The sequence below is a fragment of the Pseudogymnoascus verrucosus genome (assembly GCF_001662655.1).
Source record: "Pseudogymnoascus verrucosus strain UAMH 10579 unplaced genomic scaffold scaffold_15, whole genome shotgun sequence".
In the NCBI taxonomy this organism is placed as follows: domain Eukaryota; kingdom Fungi; phylum Ascomycota; class Leotiomycetes; order Thelebolales; family Thelebolaceae; genus Pseudogymnoascus; species Pseudogymnoascus verrucosus.
The window spans coordinates 408,548-432,334 of record NW_017263666.1 but is presented as its reverse complement, the minus strand read 5'-3'; the positions used below and the strand labels follow the sequence as shown (position 1 = coordinate 432,334).

At 48.5% G+C, this 23,787-nt stretch overlaps 11 protein-coding genes across 11 annotated transcripts; 8 read left to right on the top strand and 3 right to left on the bottom strand.

Annotated features, from left to right (window-relative positions):
• The first annotated feature begins 464 nt into the window (after positions 1-464).
• VE01_05093 (uncharacterized protein) lies at positions 465-2,764 on the top strand. The gene is made up of 2 exons (XM_018274559.2): positions 465-2,156; positions 2,209-2,764. Exons 1-2 carry the CDS (start codon positions 665-667, stop codon positions 2,571-2,573), a joined length of 1,857 nt encoding a protein of 618 aa, XP_018131488.1. The 5' UTR covers positions 465-664; the 3' UTR covers positions 2,574-2,764.
• Positions 2,765-3,051: 287 nt separating this feature from the next.
• VE01_05092 (uncharacterized protein) lies at positions 3,052-4,197 on the top strand. The gene has a single exon (XM_018274558.2). It carries the CDS (start codon positions 3,053-3,055, stop codon positions 4,073-4,075), a length of 1,023 nt encoding a protein of 340 aa, XP_018131489.2. The 5' UTR covers position 3,052; the 3' UTR covers positions 4,076-4,197.
• A 36-nt stretch (positions 4,198-4,233) lies between these two features.
• NAG2 (N-acetyl-glucosamine-6-phosphate deacetylase) lies at positions 4,234-6,175 on the bottom strand (the record flags this gene model as incomplete). Its single annotated transcript, XM_018274557.2, has 3 exons — positions 4,234-4,722; positions 4,777-5,961; positions 6,044-6,175. 3 exons carry the CDS (start codon positions 6,173-6,175, stop codon positions 4,309-4,311), a joined length of 1,731 nt encoding a protein of 576 aa, XP_018131486.1. The 3' UTR covers positions 4,234-4,308.
• Positions 6,176-6,678: 503 nt separating this feature from the next.
• VE01_05090 (uncharacterized protein) lies at positions 6,679-8,405 on the bottom strand. Its single transcript, XM_018274556.2, has one exon. It carries the CDS (start codon positions 8,306-8,308, stop codon positions 6,791-6,793), a length of 1,518 nt encoding a protein of 505 aa, XP_018131487.1. The 5' UTR covers positions 8,309-8,405; the 3' UTR covers positions 6,679-6,790.
• Positions 8,406-9,453: 1,048 nt separating this feature from the next.
• Positions 9,454-11,049, top strand: VE01_05089 (uncharacterized protein; the record flags this gene model as incomplete). The annotated part of the gene is made up of 1 exon (XM_018274555.1): positions 9,454-11,049. The coding sequence occupies one exon, from the start codon at positions 9,454-9,456 to the stop codon at positions 11,047-11,049; it is 1,596 nt and encodes a 531-aa protein (XP_018131579.1).
• A 315-nt stretch (positions 11,050-11,364) lies between these two features.
• On the top strand, positions 11,365-14,425 carry VE01_05088 (uncharacterized protein). The gene is made up of 2 exons (XM_018274554.2): positions 11,365-14,143; positions 14,200-14,425. The coding sequence occupies exons 1-2, from the start codon at positions 11,892-11,894 to the stop codon at positions 14,234-14,236; spliced, it is 2,289 nt and encodes a 762-aa protein (XP_018131578.1). The 5' UTR covers positions 11,365-11,891; the 3' UTR covers positions 14,237-14,425.
• Positions 14,426-14,590: 165 nt separating this feature from the next.
• On the bottom strand, positions 14,591-16,586 carry VE01_05087 (uncharacterized protein). The gene is made up of 3 exons (XM_018274553.2): positions 16,341-16,586; positions 15,102-16,291; positions 14,591-15,048 (listed from the first exon to the last, which is right to left on the bottom strand). Exons 1-3 carry the CDS (start codon positions 16,541-16,543, stop codon positions 14,759-14,761), a joined length of 1,683 nt encoding a protein of 560 aa, XP_018131581.1. The 5' UTR covers positions 16,544-16,586; the 3' UTR covers positions 14,591-14,758.
• Positions 16,587-17,381: 795 nt separating this feature from the next.
• Positions 17,382-19,251, top strand: PGX1 (Exopolygalacturonase). The gene is made up of 4 exons (XM_018274552.2): positions 17,382-17,947; positions 17,998-18,423; positions 18,474-18,585; positions 18,636-19,251. Exons 1-4 carry the CDS (start codon positions 17,581-17,583, stop codon positions 19,105-19,107), a joined length of 1,377 nt encoding a protein of 458 aa, XP_018131499.1. The 5' UTR covers positions 17,382-17,580; the 3' UTR covers positions 19,108-19,251.
• A 458-nt stretch (positions 19,252-19,709) lies between these two features.
• VE01_05085 (uncharacterized protein) lies at positions 19,710-20,041 on the top strand (the record flags this gene model as incomplete). Its single annotated transcript, XM_018274551.1, has 2 exons — positions 19,710-19,819; positions 19,864-20,041. The coding sequence occupies 2 exons, from the start codon at positions 19,710-19,712 to the stop codon at positions 20,039-20,041; spliced, it is 288 nt and encodes a 95-aa protein (XP_018131583.1).
• Positions 20,042-20,190: 149 nt separating this feature from the next.
• VE01_05084 (uncharacterized protein) lies at positions 20,191-21,096 on the top strand (the record flags this gene model as incomplete). Its single annotated transcript, XM_018274550.1, has 3 exons — positions 20,191-20,256; positions 20,331-21,010; positions 21,054-21,096. The coding sequence occupies 3 exons, from the start codon at positions 20,191-20,193 to the stop codon at positions 21,094-21,096; spliced, it is 789 nt and encodes a 262-aa protein (XP_018131582.1).
• A 24-nt stretch (positions 21,097-21,120) lies between these two features.
• VE01_05083 (uncharacterized protein) lies at positions 21,121-23,338 on the top strand (the record flags this gene model as incomplete). Its single annotated transcript, XM_018274549.1, has 4 exons — positions 21,121-21,405; positions 21,454-22,259; positions 22,319-23,280; positions 23,331-23,338. The coding sequence occupies 4 exons, from the start codon at positions 21,121-21,123 to the stop codon at positions 23,336-23,338; spliced, it is 2,061 nt and encodes a 686-aa protein (XP_018131497.1).
• Positions 23,339-23,787: the final 449 nt, after the last annotated feature.

Here is a 23,787-nt window from a genome sequence, read left to right as displayed (position 1 = left end):
CGATTAGGCGGCCAAGCCGATTCAGAGGCCAAGTCCGATTAACGAGGTACGAGGGAAGATCTTGCCACTCAAAAAGTGAATAACATTTAATTGCGGTAGAAAGATCATATTTATTATCGCCCTTTATAAAAAAACACATATATATATATATGAAATCAAATAAAATAGCTATTTACAAAAGGCAGCCCGGATTTCTACGCTTACATGTCTTTCTCTTCTTCCCTGATTGTTCATTGCGGATTCGCTGGCAAGGTGTAAGCGCTTGTGACGTCACATTTAAGGGGAAATTTGTTTGGATAACATCGCTCTTTTCAGTGGGCGCCCCAGTTGATCTGGCGATAGATCTTTTCCTACTGGAGAACCATAACCCGGGGGAGAGAGGCAAGAAATCCTACAGCTCCACAATTTCTGTTTAAAAATGACTTAGTTACTAAAACTTGATAAATGCCATGCTGGCCGTGACCATATATATGCCGCGTTTCGCTGTCTAAATTAATGTTGTATCTACCGAGCCTAATTATTATAACTTGAGGCGCTGCTGTGCATCTTGGACGCCATTTTCCGCTCCCTGATATCAATCTATGTCGCCTTTTATTTAGCCAACTTGTCATGAATATTTTACTGGTTAATCCATATACTACTACCTGAGGCCTCGCACTCCAAGATGGCGACTCCCCATGAATCAGACCCCCACAGAGATGCGAATGCCCTGGAAACAATCGAAACCATAGGACACGCAAGCTCCAGTGAGGACTTAACAACGTCCACCAGCACCGACAATCACGATTCGACAGGCGAAAAGGCACCGCCAAACCGCCCGCGCTTTCCCATTCATGGCCTCGAGGAAACTCGTGTAATCGAAAAGACCGGAACAAACGTACAGCAAGAGATCACCGAGGAGGACTGCTACGATGAACTTGGGTTCTCATTTACCTCGGCGAAGAAGTGGTGGATATTAAGCGTTATTTTCATTGTCCAAGTGTCAATGAACTTCAACACTAGTTTATACTCCAATGCCATCGGTGGCATAGGTGCGGAGTTCGGTGTTAGCGATCAAGCTGCCCGTGCTGGAGCGGCAATCTTCCTCATCACCTACGCTTTTGGCTGCGAACTCTGGGCACCGTGGAGTGAGGAACTGGGTCGCAAGCCAATCCTTCAAGCAAGTTTGTTTCTGGTCAATATTTGGCAAATTCCGGTTGCTCTTGCACCGAACTTTGCAACTGTTTTAGTTGGTCGTGCGCTCGGCGGTCTCTCATCCGCTGGTGGCTCGGTCACGTTGGGGATGATTGCCGATATGTTTGAAGCCGACAGGCAACAATATGCCGTCGCCTTCATTGTCTTTTCGTCGGTGGGAGGTTCCGTCCTTGGTCCTGTTGTTGGCGGTTTTGTCGAGCAATATTGTGCCTGGAGGTGGAATATCTGGATCCAACTCATTTTTGGTGTTGCTGTCCAGCTTCTTCACTTACTTACCGTCCCGGAGACTAGAACTACAGTCATGATGGATAAGATCGCTAAAAGGCGGCGCAAGGACGGCACAAGTCCCAATGTCTATGGCCCCAACGAGCTTGTTCCATTCAGGGAACGGTTTTCTGCTCGGGAAATCTTAGCCACTTGGATTCGGCCTTTCAAGATGTTCTTAACAGAGCCAATCGTTCTCACACTATCACTCCTCAGTGGCTTCAGCGATGCCCTCATCTTCATGTTTGTCCAGTCATATGGACTCGTTTACAAGCAATGGGGCTTCAACACGTACCAGGTCGGCCTCGCCTTCATCCCACTTCTGGTCGGATATTTTATCGCGTGGGCCTCTTTTATTCCCGCCATTAGGCGCAATATCAAGGAACGGAAGGAGAAACCACACGACGAGAAGGCCCAATACGAATCACGTCTCTGGTGGCTTCTATTTACTGCTCCATGCCTGCCAATAGGACTAATAATCTTCGGATGGACTTCGACCGGACCACCTATCCACTGGATCGGCACCTGTATTGCAGCAGCTATTGTTGGAATCGCCAACTATAGTATTTACATGGCAACAATCGATTATATGGTCTGTGCCTACGGACCATATTCAGCTTCTGCGACGGGTGGTAATGGATGGTCGCGTGACTTCCTCGCTGGTGTCCTTACTATTCCTGCGACTCCATTTTTCCAAAGTAAGTTGTCGTATTTTAACCCATCCAGATTCCAAGCTAACAACAACTGCAGATATCGGTGGGAAAAATCACCTTCCATACGCTTTCACCATCCTCTTCTGCATTTCTTGCGTCCTTGTTGTTGCCGTCTACGTCATTTATCTCCGTGGACCTCAGCTACGCAAGCGCTCACCCTTCGCGCAACAACTCTCTAGTGCGCGTGAAGAAATGGCTACCGGCGGCCATCGCCTTTCAAGAATGCCTACACACTCGAGGGCTAATTCTTTCGCGCGATCTCAGCAGAGTGTTAGGGTTCGACAGGGTATGGGGAGTCGTCAGAACAGCTACGTGGCGAGCCGGCCGAACAGCTATGTGGCGAGTCGACAGAACAGCTTTGTCGGCAATAAACAGTCCCAGCCATCAAACTCGGCAAATTAGGGGAGTACAGGGGATATGTGGTTTATCATATAGATGTTTACGCGGTATACTAGAGACGTTGAGAAACGGTCGTTGTGGACAGCTTTTCACATATAGATGTTGAAGGCCTTACCGATTCAGCATGTTACTATTATGGGTTTTATAAACTACAATTCTTATAAGATATAGATATATAAATACATCAATCATCAAACCCAATCGTATAATCACTGCTCATGAACAGCGCCTGTCACGTGCTCAAAAACATATTAGAATTATTTCATCATCGCAGCAATCCTCCATCCCTGCTCTTACTACCACAATCAGAGTAACCTAATCAAAGAGACGGGAAGGGGCAGCTTCGAGAGAGAATAGCTCAATGCGTTGTTGCGGTTAAGGGATGTGGTGAGGGTGGCATCGCTAACTTCTTGGCTTAGTGGGCCATGTAAGTAGCTTAATTTGTAAGCTTCAACGACCCCTCATTCCGCCAAAATAGTACCATGACATTTCAAGCATTTCGTTGTCTCGTCACCGATATCCCACTTCTAAGAAAGCAAGTGAGAGCTTTAGTTTTGAAGCAAGGGATTCCTATATCTTTCGTTCATACCAGCACTGTCAGCTACCTAACCGCTACGATGACTACTGCGTCATTCAAATATATTGATCCAACTTCATACGATCCACACGCCACCGAACCCTTTAAGAAACCTTGGACGAAGGTTGATGGAGCTGGCAATTCCTACCGGCTAAAAGATTATAGCCGTCCAGTCCATGACTTAACTGGCCATGAGAAAGAGTTCACTACCGATAATTGTGGCTTTGCTGTGTACACTGCCCCAGCGAAAGAAACGTCCTTTACAGATGATAAGCAAGTGAAAGAGGGGTATTACGGTGAAGTTGAGGCTCTAGTTCGCCAGAAGCTTCCGGGCGTGAAAAAGGTGGTCATATTTGATCACACGATACGACGAAGGGCGAAGGCCTCTCCGCGACAACCAGTCCAACTAGTCCATATAGACCAGACCCCCGCCGCAGCTGAGGTCAGAGTGCGTCGTCATGCCCCAGAAGACGAAATCGAGGGACTCCTCAAGGGTCGGTACCAAATTATAAACGTCTGGCGACCAATCCAGCACCCCGCGTCGGACTTCCCCCTCGCCGTCATCGACGGGCGCAGCATTGACCCTAGCGACTTCGTCAAGGTGGACCTCCTGTACCCCAAAGGCGCGAGCCAAACGGGCGAAGTCCTCGCGGATCCGAGCTCCGCGGCGTCGACAGAGGGGTACGAGGTCACGGGCGAGCAGTATGTCATAGCACCGAACGAGAAGCACCGGTTCCATTACTTCAAGGATATGACGCCCGACATGGCTATGTTTATCAAGTGCTTTGATTCAGAGAGCGAGCTGATGACTGGGAGAGGGGGAATTGCGCATGGCTCGGGGCATACGGCGTTTATAGATCCGCAGACGCCGAAAGAGGCCCCGGGGAGACAGAGTATTGAGGTTAGGTGTCTCGTATTCTACGAGTAAGCAGGTGAAGAGACTCATGAGCTAAGCCATCTATAAAAATATATAGATTGCTGGGATAATATATATGCATATTTCACACCCATACAAACGATACTGGTCTTCATAGAAAACTAGACAGCCAGAGTGCCCATTTTCCGTTCATTCATGGCTATATGTCCTGTAAATGTAGTATGCCCCCTAATAACTTGTCTGCCCCTCCCCGTCCCACCTGTTAACAACTAGAGCCAGGCCCCTTACCAGGTGCAGTCACCATCGTATTGTGTGCAGTATGCCATCTGAATTGGTTCACACTTAACCCCCCTTATTACCATCCTCTCTCTCATATCAGACAACCTCCGTGCTGCGTCAACCTGTCCCCTATTCTTCCCGCTCGAATCTTGACGCCCGCTCCACATCACTTCTCCTGCCGCACCTGTGCGTGGCCACATTATCGCATCCAAGTTTGACGGGTCAGACCGCTCGGTGAAGAGGTGGACCTCGCCTCCAAGTACCAACGCAGCCTGTTTGGCAGATAGGTTGGCGGTTGGGTCGTACGAGTACATTAGACGCCAGTTCTTAAGCGGAGAGCAGAAGTCGTTGAATGGGTAGTGGGCAGCGAAGGTATCGTCGTTGAAGTTGAACCACTGTCCGTGACCACAGGCAAGGTACTGTCGCTTGTTAGTGACCCGCAAATTATTTGAGGAGGCTTGGGGGTTACTGACCCAGAAGTCGTTACTGCCGAAGAGAGCTTTATGTCCACGCGCGGTTACCTTGTCGAGAGATGCACTATTGATCCAGGTCTGAACCACGACATCATCACCGAGCTTGAGGTTCCAGTCGAGAAGCATCTCCTCCCAAACAATTGGTGCGAGGCCGGCTTTCCTGACTAGGTCATGACTGTGATCAATGAACTTTTGAATCAACGGGGTTAATACTGCGGTATCGTTGGACTTCACGGTCTCATCCAGAACATAGTCTCGAGCGTCGATTTCGTCGCCGCCAGTGTGGAAGTATGCCGAATAAGGAGAAACTCTGGGCAAAAGATCGTCGAATAGTTGAGTGATAAAGTCGTATACGGCGGTCGAGTTAAGTTTTAACTGTCCACAAGGTGGCTCGCCGCAGTAATTGTGCCATAGCTTTTCCCGGAAGGCAGTAATGAGCTCTGGATGCGAAAACCCAATAGCTGTTGTATGGCCTGGTATATCTATCTCTATGATGACTTCAACACCACGATAGATGCCGTAGACTTGGATATCCTCGATATCTTGAGGAGTATAGGATAATCCAGTCTGGTACGCGCCTTTTTTTGACAACTCTGGCAATGCAGGGATATCTATGGGCCAAGACTGTGCATCTGTCATGTGGATGTGGAAGCGATTGAACTTGTTCCAGGAAAGGGCGTCAATGGTTCGAAGGATGGTCTCCTTTGGGAACCAATTTCTAGCAACATCCAAGTTCACACCCCGATGGCCAAACTTTGGGCCATCTCTGATATTGACCGGGGCGAGGTTGCAATACACTCCAGCCGTACCACTAACCGAGTGTAAGTAAAACAGTTGTTTGAAAGTCTCAAGAGCATGGAGGACGCCAGTTGAGGATACTGCGGTAATGGATGCTACTCCATCTGCTCCTATTGTTAAGTTATAAGTTTCGTCAACTTGTCCCGCGAGAGGCTTGAATGTTGCCGAATTGTCAGGTGTGGTTTGAGTTATCTCGAGTTGCCGTATATATGTTTTTGATTTACCGTTGGCAGGTGGTTCGAATTTATCAATCTCATTACGCGGGTAGAACTTCCAAGGGACAAAGCTTTCTGTGAATATTGACTTTCGAGCCCTGTCTACGGCCGCCTGGACAATTTCTAAGCTGGATATTCTTGTTGATCTTGTCTCTTCTGTGCGTTTGTGAAGCTGCAGTAGAACGCAATTATCAGTTTCTTCATTGAAAATAAGACGGCTTGATAGTTGAAATACACCCTCACAAGAACATTACATTATGATTATTGTATGTGACCAGGAAGTCCTCCGCAAGCCAAACAGCGGAACTTCCGTTAGAGAAAGATTGAGGGGCTGGCCATATTGCTGTCACCCGAGAGACGAGTGATAATAAAGCAAATATCTTCATGGTGAAACATGTATGTAATGATTTGAAATATGAACATAAAAATCAATGACTGTTTAAAAATGGGTAGAGCGGCTCAACTTATCTCCAAATGCTATGGACATCTCCCAGTTAGGATAATTGCCAACTCTACCAAGCCCGCCGATCGTATGGCTGTTTGAATCCAAATTAGGAAAAAGCAGAGAACACCCCAAATTACGCGATTCGGATAAGTAACGTTGCATGGTCAGTTCAACCTCACAAAACAAGAGTAGCGTAGTCTTGATCTAGGATCAATCCGCTCAGCTCAGTCGGATCATCCATACTTCTAGTCTCAACCTCTTCCCCGGGTCAGTTTGACAAAAATGGGATATCAAGCGTGAATAATGCGGCCTCCCAAGTTCATACAGATCTTGTTATTTATGCATTCGTACTCGGCCGTTTTATCCTTTCGAATTGTGACTGTGCTGCTGCTGGGACTCTTTCATTTTCCTAGGGATTTCAAATATATATATTATAAAAATGTTGGTTGTATAATATATTTTGTGAAGCTACTCTATTTACACCAGCGTCAAAGGTCTACTACAAAATAGCATATTATTGCTACACCGCCCCTCCGCATCGTCTGTAAACTATTTTTCAAGGTATATGCTCCGGTTCATCCCCAATCTCCCTCATCTTATCGTCTAATTGAGCAATCATCCTCTTGGCAACCTCCGTATACTGAGATTGTCCAAAGACGTTAAACAGTTCCAGAGGATCCTTCTCACAATCGAAAAGCTCCCACTCTCTTGGCTGTCCTCCAGCAGACGTACCAGGAAGGTCATAACCTTCATTATACCAGTATATCAGCTTATACTGTTGATCACGAATGCCATAATGCGCATACGCGTTATGCTCAGCATCTCTGTGCATCCAGTAGCGGTGATAAGCGATCTGTTGCCAATCGTCTGGCGTGTTACCGTTCAATATCTTACGGAACGAGCGGCCCTGCATGTAAGATGGCTTGTGCAGCTCGGCCAGATCTAGGAATGTGGAGGCGAAATCGACGTTGCAGACAATGTCGTCGCATACGCTGCCCTTGGCGATCTCTCGTGGATATCGAATCATGAATGGCATCTGGAAAGATTCTTCGTACATGAATCTCTTGTCGAACCAGCCGTGATCTCCAAGGAAAAAGCCTTGGTCGGATGTATAAATGACGACGGTGTCATTTGTCAGGTTTTCATCGTCAAGGTACTTCAACATCCTCCCAACGTTATCATCTATCGAGGCAATGGTGCGTAGGTAGCGCTTGATATAACGCTGATATTTGAAATGCCGAAGCTCAGCGTTCGTCTTAAACGTGAACACCTCACCGCTCTGCTTATCAATGAGGCGTAATTTTGTCACATCCTCAGGGTTTGGGATCTTTCTTAACGTAGATGTAAGGCTGATCAATTCGCCAACCTCAGATCCTCCATCAGGCTGAGCCAGCCCAAGATCAAAGTACGTTAGATCAGTGTCTACCCTGATCTTGGCCTCGGCTGCTGCTTTTGCGCGATTCTTGTAGTCATCATCAAAAGTTTCCGGGACCTTGACGTCTTCCGTGTAGAGGTCTGCGTGTTTTGGATCACACTCCCAAGACCGATGTGGTGCTTTGTGGTGGCACATTAAGAAAAACGGCTTGTCTTGATCACGGCTTTTCAGCCAGTCCAGAGACTTGTCTGTAATGATGTCTGTCGCGTATCCTTTCTCATACCGCGTCTCGCCCATCTCAATCATCTCCGGATCGTGATACGCGCCCTGCCCAGACACAACCGACCAGAAGTCAAATCCAGTAGGCTCATGATCACTTCCTTCACCCAGATGCCATTTTCCGATCATAGCAGTTTGATATCCGCCCGTGCGTAAGTGCTTGGCGACATTAGGTATGTGCTTGTTTATCTTGCTTGCAAGGGTGACGACGCCATTGACGTGGTTGTAGGTGCCAGTTAAAATTGAAGCTCTGCTTGGCGTGCAGATCGAGTTGGTGACATAGCAGTGGTTGAACCGCATTCCTTCTTCAGCAATGCGGTCCATATTAGGAGTGCTGTTAATGTTCGCGCCATAGCATCCTATTGCCTTTGACGCATGGTCATCGGCCATGATAAAAAGAATGTTGGGACGGGTCGCCATCTTGAGGTTGGGCTTGGCTGTATAGGTCAATGTAGAGGACGAAAATGATAGGCAGCACACGTAATGTAGAGGACGAAAATGATAGGCAGCACACGTACTATACTAAACTGTAAGTACAACCTTGACGGGGAGAACCCTATGCGATATATGACAGCCCGGCGCAGTCGGGTAAGTTGCACTATTATAGCACCAGCATACTAGCGCCAAAAAAGGCTATCTAGAGCGGGGGTGTCCAGGTTCCATAACCGTAACCACGTTGCTGTTGATGTTGCTTTTGATGTTGCTTTTGACGTTGCTAGCCTAAACTATCAAAGCCCACATGATACGGGTTGGAACTTTGCAACGAACGACACAGTAACCACGAAACAGTGAAATGATAAGAGCTGTAGGAGCTGAATCAAAAAGAAAAGTTACAGGAGTTTATTGTGTGATGTTAATTACTATACTACTACTCCATAAGTAAATATTTTGTGGGGCATGTAATATAGGTATGAATCTTAGAATAAGACGCCTTCCACCCTAAAATTTCATATTCCCCTTTCCCGGTTGTGGCATTCAAAGTGAAAACACTGTTTATCCGAAATATTAAAGTTAAAGAGTAAGTAGTTACGAGATGTGATTTATAAAAACTAAATACAAGTTGTGGGTTTGTGTGGTAAAAAATAATGGGGACACACTGATATCACCCACAACGTCGGATGATGTTATTGCGGAAATCGGCTGGGATGCACCCCGGAGTCGCAAGGCGACGCGAGCCGATAGCCGACGGCCACAGCAACTGTGGGGCCCTCTGTGCAGCATCTGGATTGATTCGTCGAGCCGCAACTCTGTTGCTGGATTGAGATAGATGGTTGATCTGTTATTGGTGGTGAGAGTAGAAATGCCTAATTGACCTACGAGCCCCTATATAGTATGGTTACATTTGCGGCACAGAAGCAATGTTAATGTAACCTGCTGGTGAGTTCAGTATCTGTTTCCACATGGCTGGGTGAGAATCCTCCATATGGCGCCATGGACTAGTTTGATATTGATCATGTTGACGTTTGACAGCTTGCGCGGCTGTCTAAGAAATCTCGAAGCTTAATTAACATGCGGTTCCCCCTCTATTTTTAAAAAAAAACAAGCGCTTGGAGCGGGCAGCAGATATGGACACCACAAAGGAGAAGACGGAAGTCCTAACGGACCATGGAGACGCAGCACTCGGGTCCTCTAGCAAGGTCGTGGGCGAAAATGCACGCCTTGCCACTGAGGCCGAGCACGATCTGACCTTTTGGCAGGCCATGAAAATCTATCGAAAAGCCGTGGCCTGGTCCGTCATTGTGTCCATGGCCACAGTCATGGAGAGCTACGACATCCAGATCATCGGCTCCTTCTACGCCTATCCAACCTTTCAGAAGAAGTACGGCGAACAACTCCCAAACGGCAAATATTCCATTGCCGCGCCCTGGCAGGTGGGCCTCACCGCAGGCGCGAACATCGGTATCATGATTGGCATCTTCGCCAACGGAATCTTGGTCGATAGATTTGGACACAAGAAATTGTTGCTCGCCTCGTATGCGCTAATGACGGCCTTTATCTTCATCACTTTCTTCGCGCCAAACATCGAGGTCCTCTTCGTGGGTGAAGTCTTGTGCGGACTCCCATGGGGCTTCTTTGGCATCCTCGCGCCGTCGTATGCTGCAGAAGTCTGCCCCACGGTTCTTCGGGGCTACCTCACCACATTCGTTAACCTCTGCTGGGTCATTGGCCATATAATCGCAGCCGGTGTCCTTGATGGCTTGATATCAAACCCCACGGAATGGTCGTACAGGATCCCCTTTGCCGTGCAATGGGTCTGGCCTGTTCCACTCTTCTTCATCCTCTGGTTTGCGCCTGACTCTCCTTGGTGGCTAGTACGCCAGGGACGTTTCAAAGACGCCGAACACGCTCTATCACGCCTGTCTGAATTCAACGATGAAGATAATATCCATGTCAAACGGAATCTGGACATGATCATCTATACCAACCAACACGAAAAGGAAGTGAGCGCCGGTAGCAGTTACCTCGACTGCTTCAAGGGCACGGATTTCCGCCGCACAGAGATCGCCTGCCTAGCCTGGACCACACAGGTCTTCTCTGGTTTCGCCATACAGGCCTACATCACTTACTTCTTCACACTTGCCGGCCTGTCGCCAGGCGACTCGTATAAGCTCGCGCTAGGCACCTATAGCATCGCCTTTGTCGGGACAGCCATCTCTTGGTTCCTGCAAGCCTACATCGGACGACGAAAGATCTTCCTCTGCGGCCTCGCAGTAATGACCGTGATCATGTGGATCGTGGGATTCCTCGCTCTCGCACCAAGCACAGGCAGCATTGCATGGGCGCAGTGTGTCCTCCTGCTCGTCTGGTTTGGAACCTACGGCCTTAGCGTTGGGCCAATCCCATTCGTCATCGCGAGTGAAATATCGTCGAGTCGCCTGCGCAGCAAGACTCTCGGATTGGCGCGAAACAGTTGCTATATAATGGTTATTATCAGCGCGGTTGTGGCACCGTACATGCTCAATCCAAAGCAGGGAAATCTCAAAGGCATTGCTGCGTTCCCGGCTGCGTCAATGAGCTTGTGTTGCCTCGTGTGGGCGTATTTCAGGTTGCCTGAGACCAAGGGCAGGACGTACATGGAATTGGATATTCTCTTTGAGAGCAAGGTTTCGGCCAGGAAGTTTCAGGGATATGTTATCAATACCTTGGATGTAGTTGAGTAAGGGAGGACTAGGTCAGTGAATTGGTTATTATAAATCGGTGCTATACACTGTAGTATACTGTAGTAAAGCTCTTATAATTAAAGATATGCTTGCACACTTACATCTCATCTCACGCCCTCTATTTATAAAATTGTGGTGAAGTGGTGAGTGGTCATGTGACCATATCACAAGAACAACAATAATATGAGGTCACGTGCTATATTTATGCTCGTTCATCGCACGTGACCCCTGCTGACATCCTTTCCCCTCCCTGTCAGAAGGCCGATCCTTCATAGGGTCCAGCTAAAATGCTAAAATTGCGCCAAGCGCCAATACGAACCACACCCCGCTCTGATCCAGACTGCTAAACTTGGATCTAGCCACACGGAAGCCAGAAATACAGGGCCGATACAGGGTCAATACAGGGCACATCCGCTAAAGCCGGAGAAGGATTATTGGGGCGCAGTCAGCGTTGCGTATGCGGATGTTCACTGACTGCACTACAAGTATTACTCCACACTATACACATGTATTTGCGGACATGGAGGGAAGACGGTAGTCCATCGCCAAGGAGTCTTCTTTAAATCCATCATCATCATCATCATCATCCATACAATACAACAATCACGAAGAAGCCCGAACAAACGATGCAAGGAGTAGCCAAGGAATGAAGAAGCTACTATGGTAGTCAAGTGCGCATAAAGAGACTTATCTTCACGACAGCGACGGCAACGGCGACGGCGACAACGACGGCGACAACAACGACGTCTTGTTGACCCGACTTCTCGAGTCTTGCCGACTACCAACAACATTCAACCAGCAACTATTGCTCACACTCGTTTGCCCCGACAGAATCGCCCATCATGCGCTTCGCAAAGCTCTCCCCACTCACCACCCTCATCGCCCTCATCTCCTTCATCGCCAGCACGGCATCGGCGGAGCGGCTCCTCGCATCCACATCCCTCAGCGAATGCATCGACAACTCGAACTTCACAGCCAAGCTGTTCAATGTCGCCTTCACGCCCGACAACCGCACCATCGCTTTCGACGTGGACGGCACCTCCACGCTCACCGGAAACTTCACCCTCGTGATCGAGGTGGCCGCGTACGGCTATGTCATTATAAAAACCTCCATCGACCCATGCACCACCAAGGAGCTGATTGGCTTGTGCACGATGCAACCCGGCCCGATGCCCTTCACTACACATTACACCGTTAGTGAGGATGTTGTGAAGAATGTCCCGTTTATCGCGTACACCGTGCCCGATCTTGACGCGACCGTCAAGATCAACTTTGAGTCGAAAACAAACCCCGGCGTGATCTCGGCCTGCGTCGAGGCGCAACTATCGAATGGTAAAACGGTTGATCAGAACGGTGTCAGCTGGGCCACTGCTGGTGTTGCTGGTTTGGCTCTCGTGATATCGGCTGTGATTGCAGGATTGGGCCACTCCAACACCGCTGCGCACATTGCCGCATATGCACTCTCGCTCTTCGGTTACTTCCAGGCCATTGCTATAGTCGGAATGTCATCGGTCCCACTCCCGCCAATGGCTCAGTCGTGGACCCAGAACTTCCAGTGGACCATGGGCATCATCGGCGTGGAATTCATGCAGCGTATTGCGTCGTGGTACCAGAAGTCGACTGGAGGAACGCCAGCTACGATCCTCAACTCCCTCACGACAACGTCTGTCCACGTCTTGAGGCGCTCACTGACGTTGGCTGCAGAGGAGAACTCCAGCGGCGTTTCCATCTTAAAGCGAGCAACTAACCAGAATGTCGCTAACCCCATTACTGGGACTTACACTGTCAGGGGCATTGACCGGGTGGCGTTCCGCGCTGGTATGGAGGCGACAAATGTGTTTCTTACTGGTCTCATGTTCTTCTGCTTCTTCCTAGCTGCCACGACCCTAGGCGTTGTGGCCTTTAAGGGCTTCTGTGAGCTTGCTGTCAAGTCTAAGTGGATGAAGAGCGACAAGTTCGAGGACTTCCGCAATGGCTGGAAGGTCGTCCTAAAGGGGATTATGTACCGCATGGTCCTCATTGGATATCCGCAGATGACGATCCTCTGTCTCTGGGAATTCACCAAGGCCGATTCGCCTGCTGAGGTCACCCTAGCCGTCATCTTCTTCTTCGGGATGACAGGTATTCTGGCCTGGGCAGCTTCCAAGGTGGTCCTGATCGGGCGCCGCTCGAAAGCTATGCACAACAACCCCGCGTACATGCTCTACTCCGACCCAACGTCGCTGAACAGATGGGGCTTCCTATACATCCAGTTCCGCGCAACGGCATACTACTACATCATACCAACCCTGGTTTACATCCTCGTTAAAGGCATGTTCATTGCGCTTGGCCAGCGCAGCGGCAGTGCGCAAGCCATCGGTCTTCTAATCATCGAAGCCGGCGTGCTTGTCGCCGCGAGCGTCCTCAAGCCTTGGATGGACAAGAGCACTAACACGGTCAACATCTCGATCTGCTCCATTAACCTCTTCAACGCAGTCTGCTTGATCTTCTTCTCAGACATCTTCGGTCAGCCTGCCATCGTTACAGGTGTCATCGGCGTCGTTTTCTTCGTTGTCAACGCTGCCTTCGCCTTTGTCCTCCTCGTCCTCGTCATCGTCTCCACCATCCTCGCCTCCACGCGCAAGAACCCAGACACACGCTACCAAACCATGTCTGACGACCGCGCATCTTTCATCAAGTCCCAAACCGCACTGTCGACGGAGCTTGATGCCCTCGGTGCCACGGCCCGCGGCGAGATGAAGGGCGGCTTCAAGCCCGGACTCGACCTCGACGACGACTCCTTTGAATCGGACTCGATCCGTCACCACCCTGCAAACATCGGCCTCCCTCCATCAACGGCGAACTCCTACGACGGCCGTGGGAGCCCATTTGATGAGAAGCGCGTATATCAGGGGTCGTTGGCGGCAGAGTCGAGGCACAATAGTGATGTGCCTCTCGCAGCTAGTACGCGCATGGGTCCGTCACCAACGCCACAGTTTATGGGAAGAGCTGGGGCGAGGGGGAGTGGAACGTCTCTGGCCTCGAGCCAGGGGGGTTATAGCCGTGCGAACAATGCGAGTCCGCTTGGGGGGGTGAGGGATCAGAATACCCCGAGGTGAGTTTTGCATTTGTTTCCTCTCTTGTCCGGTCACTGATGCTAACGGTTTATAGTAGTCCGTGGCAGCGCGGCGCTGGGTACGACCATTAAATCTTGATTTCTATTTTCTCGCGACTTTTATGTGTAGAGAAGTAAGCAAGGGTATAGCGGGGATTATATAGGCGGCGTTTGTATATGAAGGCTCTATGATAGCTGTATTTAGTGTAAAAATTGGGCCCTGGTGTTACTCACTGTGTTGTGATTTGATTACTCTCTATTAATAATATTGACTACTCTCTGGCTCCATCGAAAGATACCCATGGCGTGAAATTGTCGACAGGAATCCAACATCAATCCCATTAATCCTGAAGTAAAACCACTTCCTATTCGCATTGTTTTCTATATCAACTGAACACTACGAAGGTCAATATTCTGCTGGAAGCGAGACTATGTGGAATCAATTAATGGGCCCATCTATTGTTCTAGTTCTTCTATCTATTGTATATCCTGTTTGAAGATCGGTTGGCGCTTCATGAGCCAGTCTACAGCCTTCCCCTCGAGTAGCCACAAATTACTCTCGCATATAAGGGCGAGAAGTATTGGGTAGTAGCAAAGTCTATTTCATTAAGTATATCATACATGCACGTCGCACACCGGCGGATCTAATGTCAAACCCTCCTCGTACTCCTGCAAATCATCCCAACGCCGTCTTCGCTTGAGTGCGAGAATCGCCGCCCCTTCAGCAGCCATGGAGAAATCTGTAATCCTACCCCCGTAGATCCGCACTCCATCTCCAACAGTGAGCTTAGCTGCGCGTCTAAGCAGAGCTCCATGGGGCTGGTCTGTCACGATGACAACAGTGTCGACTTCTTGCGGCGGTCCGAAATCGCTCAACCCACCATTCTCTTTGTCCAGGCGGACTTCTGTAAGGCATTAGTCTCGGAACTAGGAGCATTAATGGGACCGTGATACTAACTTCGTGAAGCCCTTAGGAAGTTCTCGAGACTGTTGCTTAATCTCTCTACGTATTCGTCCTCGCTGGCTTTCACATCCTCCCATTCTAAAACGACTGTTGGGATGGAGCTGGGCCCGAAATCTTCGATGATGGTCCACCAATTTTTGAGATCGAGCGGCCACTCATTGTGGTGGCGATCCTCCTCACAATCCTCGTCTGCCCTATCCTTACTAACGCAATCTAAGATATTATCTTTAATCAAGATCCTCGCTCGCTCAATTTCGTTATGAACTTTCCACCCATCCCGTACGATGTTGAACTTATCTTTCAACATAAACTGATCGTGCAGTGCTCCCTTCGCCGTCACCCGTGCGAAAAGAGTCTTCTCCAACGCCTCACCCCGGAATGCGTCAAACGGCGTGGGGGCACTGCGACGGTAGTGAACCACCTGGACACTCATGTGGTGGTGGCCTTGATCGAGGAGGAGGATACGTGCCTCTGGCTTAGTGGCCACGCTTTCAAGTGCGGCAAGGGGTTTAGGGATGATAGCATGGGCTGACTTGACCCCGAGAGAGAAGCAGGCATTGATTGGGATGTATTCGTGTTTCTGGGGGAAGTATTCAGGGAGACTGAGGAGGGCGAAGTCGATGGTGACGTTATGGTTCTTCAGGGCGCTGTCTAGGAGCTCTTGGATGACGGGGGTGAAGCTTTCTCTGATGGCGTTGTCCGTTAGCGATTTGGCTTTACGCCGAAGAACTTCATTGAGCGTGATAAGTCCGGCAACCTCCATGAATTTGTCGAGGGCGAAGATAAGTGCATCTTCTATGTCATCCCCAACCCCGCTGAGGATAGAGCGCATCCAAATCCATGGCATCCAAATCCATGATGCTGATTCATGGTCTGATTCATAGTATAATTCATCGTCGAATCCATCATCCGACTCACCATGCTTTGGGCCGCCAAAGAAGGGAATGGCAGGCAATTTGTTGCGCAAATAATGCCACAACAAATTCTTAACGGCTAGTACTATTTCTTTCCCAGTTGGGACAGGAAAATTCTCCCTGCTGATTTTGGCCATGGCTATAACTCTTTTATCGTTTGCCAGACGGAGCAGCATCATGTTCTCAAAATAAGCCGCGTGACTTGAATTACGGCCGTTGATCATGGCGAGGATAGTGATATTGGTGGGGGAATGAGCATATGCTGCGACGCTGTGAAGTATTAGCACATGAGGCAATCGTAGATTAGAGGTACTCATACACATGTTCGGGGCCAAACTCAATACCTATCGGCTGCGGAGGGGGGCCTGGGTCGACATGGTGTGGCTGCCGGGGACATCCGGGGGATCCTAGTCGGCCTCCCCGACGCGGGGGTTGACTGGAGCATTGGATGAAGGATATCTGGCCCAAGAGAAGAAGCCCGACTACGACATGAAGCCACGATCGCAATTGATAGCAAACCATTGCATTCCGTACTTTGTGGATGTGATTTTGCTGAACTTCTACGATTAGAAAAGGTTTGGAACCTATCTCCAGGCGGCACAGCATTCAATTTAGGTAGTGGTAGGTCTAACCTAATTAAGCAGGCCAAGCAAAGCTTTAATTATTAACGAAGTATACTCGATCCTGTTATATATTCCTTTGCTAAAAGCCTCTGTGATTTCCAGATATGATGTGTAAAGAAGTAAAGGAGACATAAGTCTAATATAAACCTGCGACAATGCCGATCAGCGATCTCCCGCATAACAGATGTGGTGTGCTTTTTTCAGATGGCTCTAACCTTAAATTAGAACCAAACGACAGTCATCTTGGCAAAAAGAAACCTTCAAGGCGTGTAGTGACAGATATTGATAAAAATAACGAGAGTAATAAGAGTAATAAGAGTTGGTAAAACACACTCAATACGGAACCTCAAAATTGGCTAAAATGGGCTAAATTAGCTAATGAGATGAGATTAACAGTAATTGCGGATTGTATGGTGAGACTACGTCGACAGCGTAAATGTGCCCTGGCTTCTCCATGGCAATTTTGTGCACACATAAATTTCGGCAAATCTTCTAGAAACGTCAAATCTGATGAGCATCTTGATAATTTATGCGTACGGTCGGACAGCGACCTAAGTTCCACCAATAGCGACATTTCCACGATTTGCTTGGCAGGGATCCTAACCCGCCCAACGGGAAGTAAATCACTCGACCACTGATAGCGGCTCGAAATCTGCGGGGTAGGGCGTAAGTTGGGGTATTTCCCCTCAATTGAGAGCTATGTTGGTAGCTCTTGTGGGCCTGAATGCTTCCGTTGTGCTTCCGTTATTCGCAGCTGTCGTCCAATGTCGACGCGGATCCGGACAATTTTACCGCGCCCCTGGCATGGGAAATAGCCATGGGCTGGGGGGCACGTCACCGCCCAAATTATCCCAAAGCTTATAAAATTGGCAGGATGCCCAGAGATATTCTGCAGCTTCGCTCATATCAACCCAATAAGCAAAGACAGTCACCAACATGCGATTCCAACTTGCAACCGCCCTGACAATTGCGTCGGCGACGCTCTCAGTTGCGTCTCCAACATTTGAGGCTGTGAGTAACTGGGGGAAGAGCAACGCTGGCCAGAAACGACCAGATCACACCTCGTCCCGACCAAATGTCAAGTGCCACCCCCACAAACCCCATGTGCCACCTCCATCTCCTGCAGCGCGCCACAAGGTGTGCTACGCGAAGAGCCACGGGGATGGCAAGACAGACGACACGCCGTATATCATGAAGGCGCTGCATGACTGCAACAATGGCGGGCATGTTGTTTTCAGGGAGGGGGTTCAGTATTTCATAGGCACCGCAATGGATTTGACTTTCTTAAACCACATTGACCTTGGTAAGAATCACAACAAAATACTCTGAACATCCAAACTAACCCAATTGCAGACATCCAAGGAATGTGGCTCTTCTCTAATGACACCGACTACTGGCAAGCCAACTCTTTCCCATTCGTCTTCCAGAACGTAACCTCGTTTTTCAAACTGGGTGGCAACGACGTCAACATATACGGTGGCGGAACTATCGACGGCAACGGACAAGCTTGGTATGATTTATATGCCAAGGATATCTACACTCTTCGCCCAGTCCTCTTCGGTGTTGACGGTCTTAAGAACTCGATATTGAGCGATTTGGTACTGCGTTATTCGCCACAGTATTATCATTTCGTCGCTAATTCTAGCAATGTTATTTTTGATAACATCAACATTGCAGGAGGAAGTAACAGTGCAAACCCAGCGAAGAACACGGATGGCTGGGACACCTACAGGAGTACGGATATCACGATTCAAAATTCTTACATCGTTAATGGTGATGGTAAGCAAACTCCCCTCCGACCACCTCAAACAATCTAATGACAAGTGAAGATTGCGTTGCGTTTAAACCAAACAGCACCAACATCCTGATCCAAAACCTCGTCTGCAAGGGCTCCCACGGTATATCCGTCGGTTCTCTCGGCCAATATGTTGGCCAATTTGAGTGAGCATCTCCAAATTGTCGTGTCTCAAATCAATACTAAAATACTACAGCATTGTCGAAAATGTCCATGTCTACAACATATCTATGACTGACGCCTCTGACGGTGCCCGCATCAAGGTGTGGCCGAACACTGCCTCCGCCCTCTCTGGGGATCTCCAAGGTGGCGGTGGTTCAGGAAGGGTTAACAACATAACCTACGACACAATGTATATCAACAACGTCGACTACGCGATTGAAGTCGATCAGTGCTACGGCCAGAAGAATCTTACCCTCTGTCTGGAATACCCATCCCCTCTTACAATCACCGATATCGTGTTCAAGAATTTCATTGGGAAAACAAGCACAAAGTACCAGCCGCAGATTGGTACGTTTGCTTGCAGTTCAAGTACAGTGTGTAATGGCATTGTGGCAAGCGATATCAATGTCGTGAGCCCAGGCGGCAAGAATGAGGCCTACTGCTTAAATGTCGATGCCTCTACGTTGGATGTGGTATGTACGGATGTTTTTAAAGGGTTTAATTAGCGGGTGAAGCATCTTGAATGATGCGATGCCCATTTTCAGATAGAGGCAATGGATATTAATGTTGTTTCCATCTGTATTCGATTGTCTGTATCCTCTTCTAGAACTCCTTAGATTCTGAGTACTAGCCTCCGACGTGCACCCAAGATGATTATCAGGAGTTGGAGTAGAAGTGGGAATAGGAGTGAGTGTGGGTGTAGGAGTGGGTGTAGGAGTGGGTGTAGGAGTGGGTGTAGGAGTGGACGTGAGAGTGGATGGGGCTGGGAGCACCGAAGTGAGAATTAATTTAACGTGGCAATTAATTTATGCACCTTTACATATAAACTGCTATAAAAAGATACTCACGCATTTTGGTGATCACGAACATTAAACCACGTCGTTGCTGCCACCTCAAACCTCGCACGAAGCGAAAAGCTGGTCACGACGACTACCTCACATAGCCGTGCTGGCACATTTCGGGCTCGCTCCACCCACCTGCATCAAGGTACAATTCGAACCGACTATGCAAAACTACGTGAGGCCATTACCAGTATGTTGATTTACACTTTGAGACCACCATCTAGCTCTTAGTATTTGTTCTAGCTAGTAACCTCGCCTCTGACAACATGAGCTTCGGCTATAGCGTGGGGGATTTCGTGCTACTGGTACAACTCGCAAACGACCTGCGAGGCCGCTTTGCGCAGGCTCCCAGAGAGTACAAAGCAATTACTGAGGAGTAAGACAAACCCTTTAGTTCATTACATTATTGACTGATGCCAGAGTCGAATCTCTCATATTCACACTACACCGTATCGACGGCCTCGATGAAAAAGAATTTGATAGCCAGCAGAAAGATGGCGTCCACAAAGTCATCCAAGGCTGCCAGAATGTTCTCGAGGAGCTTTCAGCCAAGCTGAACAAACTCAATGTTATCGCGAACGATTCAACCCCGGACTAGAAGGGCAAAGTACGCCAGACGTGGAAGAGACTCAGATGGGATCAGACGGAGATCAACAATTTCCGATCGCGGATCGTGTCCAATATTTCTATGCTGAATCTCATTGTAGGGAAGGCCAACCAGTATGACTACTTCCCACACTCACTCTGATGTCTTTGAATAACATGATAGACACGGAATCGAAAAACTCAACCGGGGGCAAGAAGATCATGAACGTGAGAAGATCCTATCTTGGCTAAGCCCAATCAGCCCTTCGGCACGGCAAAGCGAAGTATTCAATTCTCACCAGGATGGGACAGGGACGTGGTTGCTGAAAACGGAGAGGTTTCAGCAATGGGTCGGCGGCGAAGAGCAGATTCTCTTCTGTCCTGGGATTCCTGGGGCCGGAAAGACAGTTCTCTCATCAATCATCATTGATCACCTAGAGCAGGTATTTCCTAACCAAGACGAGATCGGAATCGCGTACCTCTTTTGCAACTATCGGCAGCAGCATGCACTTGTCGAGCTCTATTCTGCCCTTCTAAGACAAGCCGTGCAGCGAAAGACCTCAATTCCGGAGAGTACTAGATCATTTTATCAAAACTACTCGTTAAAAGGGAGTCGTCCTTCCGAGGGTGAGGTGCTCGGCGAATTACGATCTGTCCTTTCTTCGTGCACAAGAGCTTTTGTCATCATCGATGCCCTCGATGAATGCCGGATTTCCGATGGTGGTCACAGCGTACGTCACCCATTCATTCGCCGGCTTGTCCGTCTGCAAGATGAAGGTTTCAAAATCCTTGCAACATCTCGACTAGATCAGGAGATTGCGGTGTATTTTGAGGGCGTCGCTTCCCTTGAGATACGGGCAAGCACTGAAGATATCCAGCACTATGTCGACATGCGCCTAGGAGATCTCCCGCTATTTATTCGAAAGAGGCCAAACCTGCAGCTGGTCATCAAGGATACTATTACCGAATTTGCTAAAGAAATGTACGATATCTGTGCCATTCTAAGTCAGTGCTAATATAATTAGGTTCCTCCTTGCTCGGCTCTATTTTGACCTGCTCCTCGACTAAGTAAACGAAAAGGGAATTCAAAGGATGCTGGAACAGTTCCGCACTGGCTCTGAGTCTAATGCTTATGACCATGCGTATAATGAGACTATGAGCAGAATCGATCGCCAGAGTGCAAATGCTTCTGACCTCGCGAAGAAGACCATCGGTTGGATCCTAAACGCCAGACGAACCCTGACCGTCGCAGAGCTGGAACATGCGCTAGCGGTCGAGATTGAAACGAGCGAATTTGACGAGACGAACATCACCAACATCGAACAGTTGACTTCATATTGCTGTAGTCTAGTTACTGTGGACGAGCAAACGAGAAATGTGACGCTCGTACACTACACCACCTAGAAGTACTTTGAGGACACCTAGAAGACGTGGTTCCCCAATATTCACGATCTCATGGCGGATAGTTGTTTGACATACGTATCATATGATGTGTTTGAAGATCGATTCCAAACCGAAGCTGAGATTGAAGGGATTCCTCGCGAATACCCCTTCTACAATTACGCGTCCTACAATTGGGGACATCATTTCCGAGAAGGGCCTGAGATTTCATCTAATGCTCTAAAATTTCTTCAGAGTCAGGCTAAAATATCCGCATATGATCGTGATCGCTGCGGATTTGAACCATTTACTGGCATTGAGACACGCGGGGTAAAAACGAGTGATGTAAAGGCAGAGCACATTGCAGCATTTTTCAATCTCGAGCATTTGATGCAAGAACTTCTTGTAACAAATCCCAACAACGTGGATATTCTTGACTCAATTAATAACACACCCCTATTCTTTGCTGTAATCCACGGCCATGAGATGGTAACCAAGATGCTTCTTGACAGGGGAGCCCACACCGATATAATATGCGTGGATGGCATGTCACCATTGCATGCGGCTGCGTCGCAGGGTCATGGAGCGATTGCCAACCTTCTCCTAGATAATAATGCTGATATTGAAATCAAGAATGGAAGCTCGGAAACTCCATTAGATACTGCTGCATCTAAAGGCCATGATATGGTGCTCACACTGCTGGTGGATAGAGGCGCCAACATTGAATCTAAGTCTAACTGGGGAAGGACTCCATTTGTTACAGCCGCAAAACGAGGGCATACGACGACAGTCAAACTGCTTCTAAGTATGGGCGCCAATTTCAAAAGCACGAGTGAATATAGAGAAGGCGCGTTACATCACGCGGCATTTAGTAGTCAACCGACAATAGTTGAACTGCTCCTTGAACTAGTTCGAACGTTATCGGCAAAAATGGCGAAACACCACTACATAAAGCCACTAGGGTCTTCCTACCTTGGCAGGTGAACAACGAAGGCGTAGTCAGGATTCTCTTAGGCAGGGGCGCCAACACCGAAGCGAAGGACACGGAGGGGGAAACGCCACTACATCGAGCTGCAAAAAGGGGTTACGAAATACAAACCAAACATTTGTTAGATAGTGGTGCCAATATTAAGGCTAGACGAGACAGCGACGGCCTGACTCCATTATGCCTAGCTGCTTTCAATGGCTCAGAATCGACTGTGAAGCTTCTTCTGAACAGGGGTGCCTGTATTGACCCAAAGTCCCACAGGAGACAAACGCCATTACAATTAGCAGCCATGAATGGCAACGATATGGTGGTTACGATGCTCCTGAACAATAGCGCCAACATCGATGGTAGTGATCAATTAGGTTACACCTCGCTATCCTGGGCTGCATGGAGTGGCCATGAGAAGGTACTTAGACTGCTCTTAGATAGGGGCGCTAATCCGGAACCTCTTGGGACTGGACCACAACAGTTGCCCTTGGTGGAGGCTGAGGGTGGCCATGATGTGGCTGGTAGGGCTTTACTCAAACATGGGAATAATCCTGATTTGAATTTCCTTGGTCGAACCCCTTTGCACATAGCGAGCGCCGAAGGCCACATATCGGAAGCGAGTCTCCTTATAACAGCTGGAGCGAGACCAGATACCCCAGATCGATTTGGACGAACACCACTATTTGCTGCTGTCTGCGGAGGCCATCTAGACATGATTCAATTCCTAATCAGCTTACCAGGCGTTGAGAAATGTTGCTCCGATGTCTGGGGACTTACGCCGGCCATGGTGGCCCAGCAGAGGGGAATGCATGAAATCCACTCGCTCCTCTACGAAACAAGCGAAGCAGAAAATTCAAACCTAGAAACTTGGGCTACATTGCCATCTAAGGATTTGAGTAGCCGGTTTTGTGATATTTGCCTCGGACGGTTCTCGAAAAATGCAGAGCGCTATGAGTGTGAATATCTCGACATATGTAGGTTCTGTCCCCCTACGGAAACAAATAGCTGTCCAGTGTGTGGGAATCAGCTGGTAAAATCGGCTGACCTACCTCCTACCATTCCTGAAGAATTATGCGTACACATGTAATGCTAAGAAAGCGAAAAATGACCTAAATTGTTCTAGTATAGCCTTTACAATGAGATGATGATATCACACACAGCTTAATATTTTCTAGAGTCCAATCTTTTGGCGTAGGTGGATTTTGACAAATATCGTCTGACAAATTACTCTTGCAACTGGTAACAAGGTTAGCTACAATTTATTTTCCTTTATTTAGAAGAGGTCAAAGCTAGCAGCTAGCAGCTGTCAGGACTGTCCACGAGTAGTATCATCAGTTATACATTATGGAGGGATTAGGCCATCGACCAGGAACTCTGGCCATAAAGTAGACATACCCGTCTTG